This window comes from Parus major, chromosome 3 (genome assembly GCF_001522545.3).
Source record: "Parus major isolate Abel chromosome 3, Parus_major1.1, whole genome shotgun sequence".
Taxonomy (NCBI): domain Eukaryota; kingdom Metazoa; phylum Chordata; class Aves; order Passeriformes; family Paridae; genus Parus; species Parus major.
The window spans coordinates 80,974,328-80,992,126 of NC_031770.1; the positions used below are offsets into that span (position 1 = coordinate 80,974,328).

The 17,799-nt window shown below is 35.4% G+C and overlaps 1 protein-coding gene across 3 annotated transcripts in view; it reads left to right on the top strand.

The window, feature by feature from the left end:
* Nucleotides 1-17,468, top strand: part of LCA5 (lebercilin LCA5) — a 17,699-nt gene extending 231 nt beyond the window's left edge. The window contains exons 2-10 of one of the 3 annotated variants that reach the window (XM_015623247.2): nt 190-273; nt 376-497; nt 4,651-5,033; nt 7,495-8,024; nt 9,541-9,678; nt 11,009-11,105; nt 12,219-12,364; nt 14,204-14,342; nt 16,062-17,468. In XM_015623247.2, the coding sequence (XP_015478733.1) occupies nt 4,835-5,033; nt 7,495-8,024; nt 9,541-9,678; nt 11,009-11,105; nt 12,219-12,364; nt 14,204-14,342; nt 16,062-16,861 (2,049 nt within the window). In that variant the 5' untranslated portion in view covers nt 190-273; nt 376-497; nt 4,651-4,834 and the 3' untranslated portion in view covers nt 16,862-17,468. The remainder of the gene's footprint in view (nt 1-189; nt 274-375; nt 498-4,650; nt 5,034-7,494; nt 8,025-9,540; nt 9,679-11,008; nt 11,106-12,218; nt 12,365-14,203; nt 14,343-16,061) is intronic. The other 2 variants (XM_015623248.3, XM_015623250.1) reach the window with 2 other exon arrangements.
* The last annotated feature ends 331 nt before the right edge of the window (nt 17,469-17,799 follow it).

Below are 17,799 nucleotides of genomic sequence, written 5' to 3' on the forward strand. Positions count from 1 at the left end.
GGCTGTGGGGGCTGGGAACGGGCCCGGGCCTAGGCCCGGGGTTGGCCTCCGAGCGGTCTCGGGCCGCTGGTATTCAGTTCCTTTCCTCCAAAGTCGTTTAGTGTATGTTGGTTTCGCTGATTTAAAATGTTTTTAAAATGTGCCATCGCGAAGTGCTGTTTGAAAATATCTTTCGGTATGTTCTTTAAGAAGGCTCCGCTGAGTGAAGGAAAGCTGCCTGGCTGCGCTGCGGGAGCCGGAGGGTTCCTCTCAGGAGTGGCCGAGCTGAACTGGGTAAGTCCGCAAGCACCGGGGGCGGGGGGAGAATATGAGCGACTGCTCAGGCCTCCGTGGTGCAGTCTGGTTTAGAAACATAATCTCTTCTCCCGGTTGTAGGACTGGCCTGCATGTGATTTGTTTGAAGTGCCATTTCCTCATTTCTGACCTGGGACTTAGAGCAGCTTCTTCGTTTTGAGATCTGACGCAAGTAACATTGTGGTTTACTGGGACAGAGTCAGGTAAATTTAACACTGGCTTTTAAAACTGTACAGCGTTTTAATTCACCAAAATGCAGGGCAAGGCAACAGTCTTAAGCTGTGCCAGGGGAGATTTATGTTGGACATTAGAAGCAATTTCTTCACACAAAGCATGATTCAACATAGGAGTGAGCTGCTCAGGGTGGTGGGGTCATCATCCCTGGAGGTGTTTAAGGAAAAGACTGGACATGACACTTTGTGCCCTGATTTACTTGGCGTGCTGATATCTAGTCATAGGTTGGACTTGATGATTTCAGAGGTCTCTTCCAACCTAATTGATTCTGTGACTTTGTAAAAAGCTAGTAAACCTAGAAAAACTACGTACAGTTAAATCAGCAGCCTCAGTACCTAATAAAGTTATACTTAGTCCTCACTAAGGCTCATCATTCAATATGTTTTGATGTCATAAAAGGTAAATTATTTTACTCTGCTCTCTTCTGGAAAACCGGAAATATTTAGATATTAAAAAGATGGATGCAGGGAGAGGAGGGAGACAAATTTCTTCTGGAGTTACTCTTTGCTCTTAAGTTCAGCACTTCAGTAACTTGGATTGATGTTTTCGTACTTGTCTGAAGCTGGCTTTCTCGTACTGTGCCTGTCTCAGAATAGGTGGAAGAATGGAGCGGGCCGTTAGAGGTCAGTGTTTGTACGGGGGAAGTGCCATTCAGTGACCAGCGAAAGCACTGAGCTTCCCCTGGTCTGGGAAGCTTCCCTGGTCTGTTAATTCTGAAACGGACATAAAAAGTTTTATGAGTCTTGCACTGCAGAACTAAGCTCTGGGTGCACTGCATGAGAAGAGTTGTTAAGTAATTTTCCTTTCTGTCTACTGCATAAAAGCTGTAATCTCACAGTTCAATTTCTATTTGTGTGATTTACTTAGGAGTAATAGGGAATCTCCTGTCAGCCTTGCAATTGTTTTGTGTTCTGTCTGTCATGTCCTTTGCGATAACCTGGTGCTTGATTGTTTTTTACATTGATGAACATGTTTTTGATACAAAATATTTAATAATAGCAACAGATAGAAGTAGCAGAAGTGAAGGAGTATGAACTCCTGGAAACAAAAATTCTAAAGTTCGTGCTAGTCCCAGATTTCCTTCAGCCACTCTGTATTGATGTGATCTCAATTCATTAGGCTTCTAAAAGTATGCCTTGAGCTTTGGAGGGGAGCGGGTTGGGATTTTGGTGGTGGAGCTTTGTAGACCCACTGCTAATCCACAGTGTTTTACTCCTCACAACTTATTAAACATACTGGGAAAATACATATCTGTGTGGATCTTATTCATATGGGTTAAATTTAATTTATAATCAACTCAAACTAGTTTGTAACAATTGGAAGGTCAGGGAACCAAAACATTTCTTAATTATACAGTCCTTAGGCTCACTGAAGTAAAACTCAAATATCCTAGTTATTCTTTTGTTCTCAGGATAAACTGTGCATTCTTTTGTTAATCAAATTGTATTATAAACTGCTGGAAAAATTAATTTGGTAAGACTTGACAGATTAACGTTTTTTTGGTTTTGTATGGAAAATGTGATAATATCACCAGTTTATAAAACTGAAAACCATTTGATGATCCAAAAGATGTTTTTGGGGATTTCTCAAAAGAGCTTTCTTTGTTTTACCTTTTTCAATTTGTTTTCATTCTGTTGCCTTTCAAGTACTTCCGGAATACATTGAAAATTCCTTTTCATTTATGTCGCTGTATGTCAAAATGATACTTAGCAAAATATTCTCAGGAGTGGGGAATATCCACTACAGGAGCGGTGGATAATTCTAATCCTCCAGTTCTTACAATTTGTTTGTTTTAAATACACTGAGTTATGAAAAGCATTCTTCAAGAAGATTATTGCCTCTTCAGTGAACTCTTGTGAGGCTATAAAATAACTGATCAGCTTTAAGTTGGTACATGAAAGTGAGTGCTCTTGTTTTATATATATAATTAGACATGAACTGTAGGCATTTATGCTTTCCCTAAATCTAAGAATATGACGTCTGTGCCTCCAGAGTACTATTTTTATATCTCATATTATGTTAGTGCTTTAATATGAATATATTAGCTTCTATTTTTTTGTATTCCCTGAAATTCTGCCCTGTGGAGACAGACCTGATGCAGTCTTGCCTGTGCATCCTCTAGAGAACAGATTGTCCCCAAAACGCTTCCTGTTCAGGCTTGTTTTGCTCTTCAAGGAACAAAATAACATCGATTCTACACAGGTGTTTGTGGGGCCAGGACTTAGGAAAGGAAGTGTTTGGGAGTAGGGAAGCACCCTGATATGTTCTACATGATCTTAGTTACATTTATGATTAGGTACATCCTTTCAAAATAATTTTAGTAACTCCATTGTCTTGTAAGGAAAAAGAACAATCCTTCCTGATTATTTGAATGTTCACAATAATGATACCTTCCAGCATGTGTTTAGCAATCTCTAGGGCACATGATCTCAAGCATAACTTATTTAACTTTCTAGGCCTTGCAGTGAAATTTTTGTTTTCCTCAGAATCTATTGATGAAAGTTTTCAGCATCTAACTTTTTTGGATCACTTTGAAAATATTAAGGTGTTAAAAAATATTATTTTGGCAAGTTATTTCCTAGGTAATGAAAAATACTCTTTTCCAGGTAATTCAATATTAATTTCTGAGCATTTTCCCAGTTTAGAAACCTGATGGGATATTTATTCCTCTAATGCCTTTTGTATAGATTATGAGGCCAAATGGATTCCAGTCATTGGAGACAGTTATACTAACAGTGAACTGAGCCAGAAAGCTTGAATTTGTGATGAAAACTGTCTTGGCAGCTGACATTTCTGTTCTGCTTGGCTCTGCAATAATGCATGTATAGGCAGTGAAGGCTGAGAAGCAGGCCAAGTTTATTTTATTGGGAAATAATATTGTGAAGAATTTACAGCTCATTTATAGGTATGTTGAATGTCCTGCAGGGTAGAGCACTTTTGACTGAAAGCAGTTCAATTTTTTGGTGTGTAATTTGCTTTGCCATTTAGAAATCAGCTAGGAGGTTATGTTATTCAACAGGTGGAACTGATGGACTCTGATGCAGATCCTATTTATTCACCCACTAGAGGCTTGATATCTCAAAGTTGGATTGAAAAGAAAGAGATGGTGAAATTAAGCTTGAAAGCTGCCAAGAGTGGTGAGAGAGACAGAAGACAAGGGAAGTTGAGCGTAGTCAGTAAAACACTTCCTAAACTGTCAAGAGAATTCTTTTGACTGAGAAGGTGGAGAAAATTTTGAATATATTTGCTCCATTACATTCTCAGGAAGTGTCTCCAAATACGAAATGGGATGATTTCACCTTGAGATGATGGGATTTTTCAGTTTTCATCAGGCTACAGGAGTGGCCCTTCTTATTTTATACTTGCTGCAGGTGTAATGTTTATCATGTACTGGTGGTATGGTGTCTCTTGTCAGATATAAAAAGGTATAAATATAGATATATAAATAAGCATGACACAAACAGGCATGCTCTGGCCAATCCTTGAAGGTATGAAGCACCGTATGTTTTAGAGTGTGGGAGTACTTTTCAGGGTGAAGATTGGGATCAATATGATTAGGGGTTAGGGACTAGATGTCTTCCAGACAAATGTGACAATTGATTTTCAAGCCCATTATTTAACATCATTGGAATGTCAAAAAATTAGAAAAGGAAGATTTGGTCAAATTCTACAAATAGCTCAATTCTAGTCACACAATTAAGTTTTTAATTAATTTGGTTAAAAAGTTTTAAAACATGTCTAAATTGGTTTCCTGAATATAAACAAACTTTCACTTGTGTTCTGTTTTGTTTTCCAAATTCTTCTTTTCCCTTGTCTAACTTGGGAGTAGTTTCTTATTCTAGATTTAGCTGTGTTAATATTCTGATTTCTCTTTTGAGATTGAAATACCTCAGACTATTGAATGTAATACGAGTAGATTCCTAGAGTGATGCCTGTCACATTTAATATAAATAATTAATATAAATATAATTACTAATATAAACAATAGATAACACAGTGTGTGGCATAGGTTATAGGAATCATGAATAATTTTACAGCTTTTTTACCTTTCTTTCTTAAACAACTTTATTTCTTAACAAAACCATTCTCACTTTTTTTTTCTCTCTCTCTAAATTGTTACAGACAAATATGTTCTGAATGATAACTACTGCTTGCTGAACTGAACTGCAGAGATCTCATGCTTGGAGATGAAGATGATAAACCAGAGGAAATAATCCAACTGCTGCCATTGTGACAACTAAAAGATCCTTTGTGCCAAAGTGAGCTGTCTTTGAGAAAAAAACTGGAAAGCCATTAAATCTGAAAAATGGGAGAAAGAGTAAGGAGCTCAGATTCTGAACAGGAGAGGAAATCAGATGAGGATAAAAATAGTGACTCCTATTATTCAGATGAAGGTAATGCATCTCGTTCATCCAGCCAGTCACCAGCCCTAAGCACTCCATCTACAAGCCAAGAAAAAAGACATCACAAAACACAGACTTCAAACAGCCTGTTGCACTACCGAGGTAGGTAGGTAGCAGAAATTGCTGCTTTGTAACTGCTCCAAAGAGTTAATTATATTTGAAAACTCAAAAAAGAGAAACTAGCATTACGAGTATCTACAAATACAGTTCATGTGAATTATGCTACAGATGGCATAGGTAGACAGTAGCTGCTCTTTTGAAAACTGAAATTAACCTACTCCTGCATGAAGAGGAATTTTGGTGATTTTCAGAATTCTCCATAATTTTCTTAACAAGTGAATATGGCTTTTATACTAGCCTTCTGTTGAATCATGCTGACACTTTCTTTTTGTCATTGACAAAAAGCTCAAGGCAAAAAACCCAAGGCAAGTCCTTGCTATGCAGTCTGTAAAAAGACAATCGTTAAAATTTCCCTGACCAAATAACCTACAGATACTTGGCTTGTGGAAGCCTAGTTGACTAAGCTTTACAGGATAATACTGTGACTTTAAATGACCACTAATGTGGCCAAAAAGAAAATAAAAATAAAGAAAATAAAACATTTTTGATGAAAGTTAGATTCAGATGGAGATTCAAAGTTTTTCCTGCTTCTTCTCTGAAGGTAAAATATTTCTAATTTGAGATGACCCAACTGCACTTTGACCTCCCTCAAAGACATAGGCTGCTATTTTTATAGAGTTTTTAGGGAGGTGAACATCCCTGAAAAGAAGAGTAGAATGGTTTTGCAGGCCTGGGCTGAAGTAGGGCTGTGAAGGCTTTCTGCCACACTTTGACAGCTTGTTCTGAATAACTGAATACGTTTTTTGCTGAAGTCATAGCATGTCCTACCTTTCTTGTGCAGATATTTTTGTTCATTGATAAATGCTTGATACCGTGTGAATCATCTGGTCTGTGTTGTAATCTAGGCTGTGCCAGAAGGTCTGACCTTAAGTGCTTAATTTGCTCAGGGATTTATTTCTTCAGATCTTTGATAGTGTGGGTATCCTGGTGCAACTGGTGTTTTGCTGAGCTTCTCTGTGTTCAGAAGTGGCTTCTCCTCCATGGCAGTCATGGGCTATCTGTCTGGGAACCAAATACTGCACTTCCACCATGCTGTTTAATTTGGAGGGGGCAAATGTGTGACCTGTTCTTTGTTTACATAGTGAGAATTGAATATAAGTATTACATGAAGGTATTGTGAATGTCATATTACACTGTATTGAAATACACTATTCCCCAATGTAACTATATAATCAAAAGTACAATACTGGTAGTGGAATTTCTCCTAAAATAAGGAGAAATTCTTACAGGGCTACAGGTCTAGGGTTAATGGGAACTCCCTTAGTTGGTGATAGGAGTGGCATCATTCCTGCAGTGCATGTATTAGATAATCTTTTCACACTTGAATGTGACATAAATGTTCTTTGTAAAGGAAGAAAACACACCTTTTGTTTGCCCAACCTGTGGAAAAAATGAGCGCCATACAGAAATGAGTATTTTTGCAAAATGTCTAGAGGAAATTATAAGAAGGTATTTTTGAGCTGTTATTTTTGCTGATAAGTATTCTTGGTAGAATAGAAACATGGTGAGTGGCAAAGGGGAGGAAGAATTTGCTGTCACACACGCTGTCCGTGTGCATGTAACTGGACTATTGCTGTATCCCGGCTTTTGAGCTAGAATTACAAACTGCTGCTCAGTGTACTTCCTTCGAACACTGATGTACCTTAAGGAATTATGCACTCTCTATTAATTCAGTTGTTTAAGAGATATTTTTAGTGGATTATGTGATTCATTCTTTGAGCTTGGCATGAGAGGCACATAAGATAGAAACAAAATGTTCAGCTTTTATGTGTGGGGATGACAATAATAATAATAGTAACAAAAAGGGATGCAAGCAATATATACAAGTAATCAAATGAGAATACAGTGTGGAAAATAACTTGTGATACAAGAATAAATTATTCAGGGAGAACTGAATTTTCATGGGATTTATAATTTTGCTTTGGAGGCTTTTTTACATTGAGCCTTTGAAATCTGCTGTTTTGTCTGTAAGCATGGCAGCTGGATTTGAAAATACTACTGCATTTGTCTGGGAGAATTACATCTTGCATAATACATAACTAGCTAATGCTCAGCTAATTGTTGTCATTTTAAAAGCATGTGATAATTTTGTATGCATTTAGAGTATAGTATTTCTAAACCATTTTAATAAACAATATCAAATATTAACAAAATACAACTCTTATTTCTGATATGATTTGCAGATGATTACTTTACAAGGGTCCTATATTAATGGCTGCAGATATTACCTCCTACAGTAGATCACAGCCATAAATCTCCATTTTTTAGCTATCAAAAGGAGCATAACTCTATCATATATCTGCCTTTTATTGTCTGGTTTGAAAGCTGCCATCTCTGCTAGATATTGTATGATTGTTTCAGGCAGAGCTTGGTTCCAAGGATGTCTGAATAGACAAACTTCATTGTCTAATAGTAAACACGCTTTTTATTTTTCCTCTCTCAGCCACAAAGAAATTGGATTCCAAATATGCACCAAGCAAAAGAGGGACACGGTGGGGTTTCCGTTCTCAGAGCCTCACTAGGGATTCTCCTGCAAAAGATATAGATCTTGTTACAAAAAGAGTTCTTTCTGCTAGGCTGCTGAAAATCAATGAGCTCCGAAATGAACTGACTGAACTCCACATCAAACTGGATGAGCTGCAGAAGGAAAACAGGGCACTGAAGAGGCTTCAGCACAGGCAGGAGAAAGCATTGAATAAGTTTGAAGATACAGAAAACGAAATCTCTCAGCTCCTTGCTCGGCACAACAATGAGATTAGAATATTAAGGGAGCGCCTACGAAAATCTCAGGAGAGAGAACGTGCGACTGAGAGACGGCTGAAAGATACGGAAGATGAACTGTACAGGAGTAAATCTGTCTTGCAGAAACTGAAAAAGCTGTCTGCAGATAAGCACCTTGCTGAAAGAGATGACCTGGCAAAGAAACTAGCCTTAGCAGAGAGCAAGCTAGAGGACAGGGAAAAAAGAATTAAGGTGGGATGACTTTCTTTTTGTTAGAAATTCTGGCACAGATATTTCTTTCCACAATGAATTGTAATTTTACACAGCTGTGGAGCAAATAGAACGAGTATTTTTTTGTTTTACCCCTAAGTAGAATCACATAAATTATTTCTGAGGTGATTATATGGTTACAGATAAGATAGTTGTGCATTCAAATTTTTGTTTATAAATGAAGCATATTTTGTCAGAATATATCCTGTGGATTTGTGCTTTTAAATGTTTTTATTCCTAGCAATAACATTTCAGAAGTGCATGCAGATGTAATACAACTTTATGCAATCTATATCCTCCTTTTGGAAGGAAACAGTTTGTAAAATCTTCTGGGTATTTAGGGAATTTTGCCTTAAAATTCTAAAAAAAAATAAAATACATATAATAATTTTGTTTCAATTTTTGAAAAGCATTCATACAGTGTATGATTGTCCACTATTCTGCACATCTAATAGTTCAGCTGGACAAAACTACATCATGTTTTTTAAATACTGAAATAATTTTTAGACTTTTTTATGTGTATCCATTATAAGAAATATGTCCAATATATTTTAATTTCATCCAGAAAAAATGTTTGTTTTTGTAAACATGTCTATACTGTAAATATGTCTATAAACTCATCTTAAAAATTGTGTTAACACTATTAAATCTGTTGGTAGTTGTAGTGTTTTGATAGATATATTGTAGATATATTTTATATATAGTATATAAATTTTATACTATTCTTAGCTTAAATTATGTCATTGAGATGGCATTAAGGATTCGTGTCTATATTAGTAATTAAACCTAAATTACATTACAGAGATAATGGATCTGGAAATCCAAGGATTAAGCTGGAAACTAAGCTTTCATAAAATAAATCCCAAAGTACCAAGATATAAATGTCTGAGTTAGTCAAACCACCTCATCCTGTAGTGTCACCATCTGTCATCTGTACTTTTATGATTAGGTACTTCAGCATTTGTAATACTGGATCATGTTAAAATGAATCATGCTTTTAAAAGTAAGGGATTTTCTTTTAGTTTTTTTCCTGCTTTCATCAACATAGCTTTACTTAAAACAGCTATTACAAGATGAGGACATATACATGAAATTGTAATCACAAGCTAGTTTCTAGTAGTAAGGTTAAAAATTCCTTCTTGTTTTTTTCCTTCTAATGCTGCACTTTCAGGGAAGTATTCTCTCTCTTACCCATCAGTAGGAGATTTGTCTTAGAGATGTGGAGGTCCACTATGACAAGAGCCTTGAGAAAGTAGTGTGAGTTTCTATCATGTCCTCAAATCACCTCTCAATACTCAAAAGGAGGAGCTGCAGCATCTGCAGGTGCTTTGCCCCTTCAAAGTTAGGATTAAAGGTTTAAATGTATTCAGTGTTACAGCAATGGTTGAGCCCATATCTAACTAAACTCAAGACACTGGTTTACTGTAATTTTGTTTAAGTCATTTGACCATAAAAATTACTTCAGTTATTAAAAAATATTATTTTGTTTTAATTGAAGGATCTGGAAAGAAATCTTGAATTAAGTGGTAGCAGTTTTCAACGAGAGTTACATTCAAAGAAAAAAAAGTTGTGTGAAGCTCAAGAAGAAAACAGAGTTCTCCAAGAAGAGCTTAATCAGCTAAATCAGAAGCTGAAGGTAAAATGTGAAAGGAATAGAGGTTGCTAAGCATGTTCTGGGATTTTATCTTTGGAAGTATCTGTAATCAGGCTTGAATAGTTTACCAGTGGCTGCACTCTTTGATGTGTACTTAATTATATACCACATGTGAGTTCTTTTCCTGCATTAAATTGAAATGTTCTGTGCTCTGACCCTACAGTGTTTATAACAGGAATGTCTCTGTGTTAATCATTATTTTTAGCACTACTTAGTTAACAAAAGCAAGATAAAATACTTAGCCAAGCATTGAGAATAAACCACAAAATCTATGGAAAAATAGGTTATGAAGGCTTGAATTTAAAGTTAAATCTGCATGTGTAAATAGTGCTTTGTTAACTAATATATTGCCATTATAGTAGCTTTGCATGAGATTAATGTAATATATTTGTGATATCCATTTAGCAACATGTGTTGCTAAATTTGTGCAAGTGTTTATTTGGAGCCCACATCAGCATCATTGTTGTCCAAATTCTCAATAAAAGTACTTAAATTTAAATTTTTAATTACAATTAAAATATTGTTATGTTCTACTTAGTTTCTCCTTAGGAAAAAAAAAATAAGTAAGACTCAAGCTAAAGTACTTAGTTTCTGGGAGAATTTTCCTGAAACTCCAAGTCTCAATATTTTGGAGATACACCAGTTCACTGCATTCCCAGCTATCCAGCAAGTAGCAGTAGTGTTAGCAACTCTAAAATGTTTAGAGTAAGAGTTTTAATCCTGATTTGTTAATGGAGGGTTTATGGTTTGAAAACCTTTTCATTATCAGATGAATTCTGATAACTCACTGTTTATTTCTGTATTTATTCAGCAAATGTGCTAAAAATATGCCTCTATCATGCAACGGGCCTCTGCTAACTGATACTGACATGCCCTGTGACAAGTATCATTGCTTACTTTGAAATGTTTAACTCTTCACCACACTTAAAATTCAGTTGTGCAATCTATACACATGGTGTAAGTTTTGTTCATGTTTATGGAAACACTGGCATTTTATTTTCACTGCAGAGATGGGTTTTTTCCTCCATACTATGTTGCTAAGGATTTTTTTGAGGGTAGAAAGTTGTCTGCCTTCTTACAGCATGAACAGAGTTAGGAATGTCATCATTATTCTTATAACAGTGGATGAAACAATTGTTTATTCTGTTTCTATTTACCATGTCTATTTTATATATATGGATATAGATATATATGTGTGTATATATATATACATATAGATATAGACATCTACTGTATCTATACCATGTACCACTACAGCTTTGGTAGTGACTGGTAAATTAAATACTAGTAACTCAAACTCTTTCATTCACAGGAAAAAGAAAGAGAACTTGAAGCAAAAAATATATATGCTAATCGTATGTTGAAGCCATCACCTAGAAAAGACACGGATATGGTACAAAGAAGAAGAGGTAACTTGTATAAAGCAATAAAAGCAGAAAAATTATTGGCATCACTTTGAAATGTCTCAGCTGGGTTATACCTTTCATGCCACTCAGTGCTCAACCCTGAAGCTGCTTGTTCAAGCATCAGTTACCTTTTTCCACTTCTTTCAACACAGCACTGGTTACAAAGCATTGTTTTTTTGACTGTTCTGTAACTGCAGCAGAGCCAAAACACAGAACTTTACCAAAGAGCAGTTTTAACTCCTTTCATACCGAAGTTCCTTGGTAAAGGAGGAGGGGAACGCTGGTAGTAAAATCTTCAATAGATGATAGATAATATTTACTTGACAATTAATTAGAGAGACTCTAAAATATGTGTCTTCACTGCTAAAAATATTTTGGTGATCTGTTTTATTTATTTTTTACTCATTCAAATGTATTGTCTGTCAGATGAGCTGCACTCATTTTTCCCTCAGAGTATGTGTGTCCCAGAACTTACTCTTCTAAAAGTATCAGTACAGCGATTTCTTCTGGTGTGACAAGACAGTCTCAAACCTTATCCTAGCCACATAAATATGTGTGTCTGTGTGTGTTCTTAGACTATTTTCACTGTATCAGTACAATCTACTTGTCAGAAGAAGCCAAAATGTATGGGACTGCTTTAAATATTTAATGCCAGTATTTTAAACAGTTTGTCTGCTGCTCATTTTACTATAGATGCTCTACCATTATTCCATTTCAGGTTCAGATTTTTTTAAATGTCATTCCATAGAGATAAGTATGTATGTTTCAAAGATTCAAGTAAGTGAATTTTAATTTTATGAGTTTGATTCTGTGACAAGCAGTGAGCGAGATATTTTGTGGGGCTTTTTAACTAATATTCAGTGCACTGTAATGACCCTGTAAGTAGTATTTAGGTGGATTTAAATTATTTTTTCAGTAGAATTTTCCATGCATATTTTTTTATGATTAGGTTTTACAGATGCTGAAAACAACTGTGTGAAACTCATCAATACTTTCCACTTCCACTGACTTCAATACAGTCTTTTGTTTGCTGCAAATCGTGAAAAATGAGAGACAGGTATATAGTGGGATATTTTCAAGTGAAAACACTATTAAATTAGTTTGTATTTTCTACAGCAAACAACCAAAATATTAAAAAGGGACTGCAGCTCACAAAAGGTGTACAAACCAGTGGATGCTTCTCACCAGCAGAACTTCTTCCAGAATCAGAATTTGTCTGTGGTGATACAGCAAACAAGAAAGAAGGAATTCTTCTGAAAATAGTGAGTTCCATAAAAATTTGAGACCAAATCCAGATAATTTACCTATCAGATTGTAGAATGCAGTGCTTATATTTTACAAAATGTGTAAATATACATGTGTAAATATATAGAAAATACAATTTCAAAAACATTCTGTTCTTTAAGACAAGATCTACCTTTCTAGAAACATACTCCATTTTTTGGAGTGTTTATCATATTCTCTGTCTTACTGAGAGCCATTAGCTCAATTTATTTTTTTCTGCCACTTAATTCTCTGAAGTCTTTAAGACCTCATTTTCAGTTTCATCCTTTTTCTTTGTTTCTAATGCTTATTTAAGCAATCTGTTAAACAGTGATGTCTGCCTTGTCTCTGTTTTCTCTTTGGTCTTAATTATGGTTTCTTTTACTTTCCAGAATTATTTCACAATGCATAAATCTAACACTTCCTCTTATTGTCACAGTGCTGGTATTTCTTCTGGTTTTCCAGCTTTGTCAATATGCTTGGGTTTTTTTGTTTTTCCATTTCCCTTTTTAGTACAAAATAATACCAGTTAGAAGTATTGCTAACACTTTTGTGACTCCAGGCTAAAATCAGAGATTTGTAAGGTATTACAAATCAGAATGACACACATTCTGGTACAATTTGTACAAATTCTGATTACATGAGTCTAGGACCTTTCTTCTGAAATAATACTCTGAGAATAGTCTTGGCTGGCTTCCTGTTAACACTGAAGATTTTTCATGGCAGTTTCATTTGTATGTTCTCTCTTCCCAAACCCTTTCTGTAGCTATGGATGTAGTTTAATGTATTCTTCCAGTATATAGTTGGGTGTGTGACTTACAGAATCACACAGTTGGTACAAGTGCAGCTCATGGAGTTCAGCTCTGTGTTCTCTATATGGCTATTGCTTTAAATAATGTAAATTAGATTTGGGTAGTCTATGCTTTCATCAGTTTTTAAAGTCAAGCATTTTAAATACCTAGCCACCATCTTATGTAGTTTGTATTTTTTTTAATATAGCAAAGATAACCTTGTACATGAAGGAAAAATACTTGAAGGATTTTTGGCTAACAGTCATCTTTTTTTTTATTCATTAAGTAGCAGCTATTTCTCTTAGAAGGGTATTTTTAATCTAGAAGTTTATTTTGTTCTAAAATAAGCACAACCTACAAAGTTAACTCCCATGTATTGGATAATGATGGCTTTCTCTTCACTTCATTGCCACTGCTTTTCTGTTAGTGATTTTTACTGCTGATGTTAGTATCTTTTCTACAGGTTCTTGCCTTTTACATATGTATGTAAAGTCACTAGCTAAAATTGTCATCTGAGATTAAACCGTTCTCTTTGATTGTTTGTTACTGAATACTCCATAAATTTAAGTACCAAAATGAAATTGTCTGAATCTACAAGCCACTTGCTTGAGTAACAAGGTCAGATTGTGCAAGTAGAGGGCAACTAATTACTTGCTTGTTGAGAGAATATGATGGTGAAATGTGGCCTTCTATTAAACTCCTTGGAGAAGACAACTTCTGGTTTCTAAGGAGAATCACCCTGAGAATGATAATTTTGCTTTATGGCATTGGAGCTGCAACTTCCCTGAAATGTGCAATACAAGATACAAGTTGATTGTCTATTCATTTTGTTTCAGGTGCATAAAAGTACACTAGAGGTGATAATATTTTGGGGGCAAACCCTTGGGTTGTCAAAGCTGGTTTGGTTTAAGGTGACCTACTCATTTTATGTTTAGCAGTAAGAATGTGATTTCAGAATGGCATAGAAGTTCTTACGATTTTGCTAGGTTGTTTGTTTTATTGACTGTTTTTCCCCATCAGTGTCAATTTTCTATTAATTTATTTCAGGAAAAAGAAACTCAAGACAAAGAATGGAAAGAACAAACAGAACTCCTAAGACAAGACCAAGACAGGGAGAAGGAAGAGAAACTGAAACATTTTCAGGAAATACAGTCCTTAGAGGAGAGGGTTCCAAAACTTCCTGACGGTAAGGAAATGGACAGCTGAAGGCTGAAAAATGCACCATAGAATACTAATCAAGTGAGGCTGCTGGTTTCTGGTGAGAAGAGCAAAATGATTTTGCAGAGATCACTACAGTGGAAAATTATTTTCAGTTTTATTATGCAAAGAAGAATCAGAAATACATACAGGATATAGAATAATCTGTGCCCTGTACTCAGCTGTGATTAAGTATGCAGCAGCGAAAAATACTGTCCACAAAAAAGTATTGCAGTCTGAGAGATTGTGCTTTACAAAACAAGAATGACATTGAAGGTAAATGCTGATGTTATCTCTGACTTGCTAGATGTTATTGAGGTAGGAAGTAGATTTTTACTATTGTAGAACAAATCTGTTTTCCTTAATATAGCCTTTTTTCAGTACTTTCTACCACCTTATATAATATGAAATTTTAGTTTCTCTTTCCAGAACTGGTTATCTGAATCATTTGGTGTGGCTATTTGAGAAATGTCAGTTTCTATCATTATATATTAATATTGCTTTTTTATTAATTTGGTTTTCGTAGCATCTTAATGAATTAAATGCACAAGTCAATCTCAAGTATTTTAGATGGACTGCACTCTGTCATGTTAAAGAACTCTTTCAGTGATTGCAGTTAATGAACAGTAGTACTTCTCTATATGACAAGAATTTTAAAAATCTATAGCTGCTCTCAGAGGTAAAATCTGTGAAAAATCTTCTGTCACAACTTACATAAGGCAAGAATCTGATCTTATGTCTCTGAATAAGATGATTTAACCACTTTACCCATCATATGGTATAAGCTGGTATTTCTCCCACCTTACAGACAGAAACATGTCTCTTTACTGATCTTGTATAATTATCTGCTATTGAAAAAATATCTATGCTAAATATATAAACTGAACTACTGCAGTTGTTTCTGAAAGCCTGCACCAAAGGACAGTAGATAACATAGAACTTTGTAACAGCCTAAGTCACAAATTTGAGTAAAGTGTTCAGTGGAGAATGGCACTGTGTGGAGGGGCCAAGTAGTCATATTCAACTTTTGGCCAAGTACACATCTGTTATCTTGGGGAAAAAATATTTTGAAGAGGGAAATATTTGAGAAGCTTCTTCCTTCTACACATAAGCATTTCCAGGTTCTGTGCTAAGTTGCTGTTTTGTACCTTTGGTGTCCCTTCATAGCTGTGCACAGTCACTCTGAGTCCACACATTGATGCACAGAGCACTCATGTAAAGGTCTTTTCTGTATGCAGTTGATGCAGAGTATTTTAAATCATTCACTGCTTGAAACAGGTGATGACTCCTATGACTCTGAGCCTTGATAGCTTCACAGAAATAGCTCAGTTTATGAAAAAAACAAAACACACACATATAAATAAAGAACTGTTCAAGTCAGAACTGTTAAAATCAGTAATGTTGTATTCTTTTTCATTCAAACTCAGGAAATGGGAAAGCAATTGGCAGAAATGCTTTGAAAAGTCTAAAACATGGGTAATGTCCTAATGCCTTTGGAAGATGACAATAAACTTTTATATCTTACCAGAGAACCAGGAGTGGATTTAGTTGCGATTTTTGAGGAATTTATTTTTGCAGCAGGAAAATGGCATTGTGCATAGAAGAGCATGTTAAAAGCTCAATGGCTTTTGCTTGCATTATTTTCAAAATCTTAAAAGGGAATTTTAAAATGAAAACATTTTAAATATTGTTCAAACATTTTTTGCAGAGTGGCAAAGGAAAGAATATGACAAAATTAAAAAAGAAAGCAACTTTTTATTAAATAAAGAAGAGAAAGTAAAGATGGCAACAGAAATCCACAAACCTGAAATAGAAAGAGAAAGCACTGAAGCATTGGAAGAGCGGCGAAAAAGAGAGTTCCTGCTTGCTAAAATGCAAGAAATTGATAGAGAAATACAAAATACAACAAGTACAAAACTGACTTCCCAAGCACCACTCATAAATACAGCAAGAAAACCTGATTCCCTGGAGAAAAAAGAGAAAACTACTCCGTTCTTAGAGATTCCTGGGAAGGTTACTAATGGATTTCCCTTAAAGGAGAGCCAGGATGATGCCACAAGAGCACAAGGGCAGAAGCAACGAAACGTAAGGACTGTAGATTTAAGGAGTGAGTTAGCATTTGGTAGTTATGTACCTTCCTTTGGGAAGGGATCAGGGAGACCAAGTTGGCTCACTCAAAAAAGTGACAAATTAGAAGAAAATGCTAAGGAAAATGTAGATTTTGATAGTAAGAAAGAAAAGAAGTCCAATTTAATGGAACAACTCTTTGGAAGCAGTGCCAGTACCATTGTTCTTTCTAAAAATAACAATACATCACCTTTGGACATAGACTGGGACTCTAGTAATAAGACTTTTGTTGATAAAAACAGTAAAGTCAAAGAAGACAGTGGGCTTTTTGGTGAAGGAAGAAGCCTAAACAGACACCGTCTGCAGTACACTACAAACAAGCCAGGAGTTAATACCCTGGGTTCTTTAGAAGATGAAATTGAAGAAGTAGTCTTACAGTGATCGTGTTTTATATGTTTCATATGTAAATACTGAAAAACTATTTTCTTGTAATATTTATTAGATATAGATTTGAAATATTTCAGATTTATTGTAAAGCCTTATGAAGGAATAATTTACATAAATGGCTATGTGTATAGAGGAGAGATGCAGAGGAGAGATGCTTGGGGTTTTTTTACCTGTAGGCTGCTCACAGTACACTGCTTTTCATTTGGAGTGTTTCTTTTAGGCCTCAGATACTTTCTTTCTGAGGCATTTAGAGAACCTCTTAACTGTGCCAGGAGAAGGCATGTATAATATTAGTCATGAAATGAGTAGAAGAGACATTCCTAGCACTGATTCTCTTAGAAAGAGAATATTTTACTCTGCTCTCATGTTATCTCAGAAGAATATCAACAGAAGCACAATTAACTCAGGAACAGCTGCTCTCTCCTTTTGCATAGGCTTTTTGTGGACCTTACTACCAAATGTGTCTAACTCTTCTCATATATTCAGATTATATTTGTTATACAATGCCATCTTTTGTAATTTCTGAATTTTCTATGTAAAATTGCAATCATTACTACATAATTTTTTAACAAAATGGTTTTATTAAATGAGTTGAGTAAATTTTTTGTGTGTAGATCATCTTTAACATAAAATTCTGGCTTTTTATATCATGTTATTGATAGTGGGGGGGAGTTGGTTGCAACTTTGGTCTTGATGTTATTTACTGGTTGGTGCTGTGTACACAAATTAAAAAGACAGGCAATTTAGCAGAAGCATTCCAGGAAATAAGCTGAAGGTTTTTCCTGAAGCTGAAGGTCATTCCTTACTAGAGCAAGAGATTTTGAAACACCTCTCTGGTATATTCCCTCTGAGCCTGATTCAGAACACACTAAAATACAGAGAATTCTTACAATTTAAAGATGCATTTAGTCAAGATTTTTCTGAACACAGTG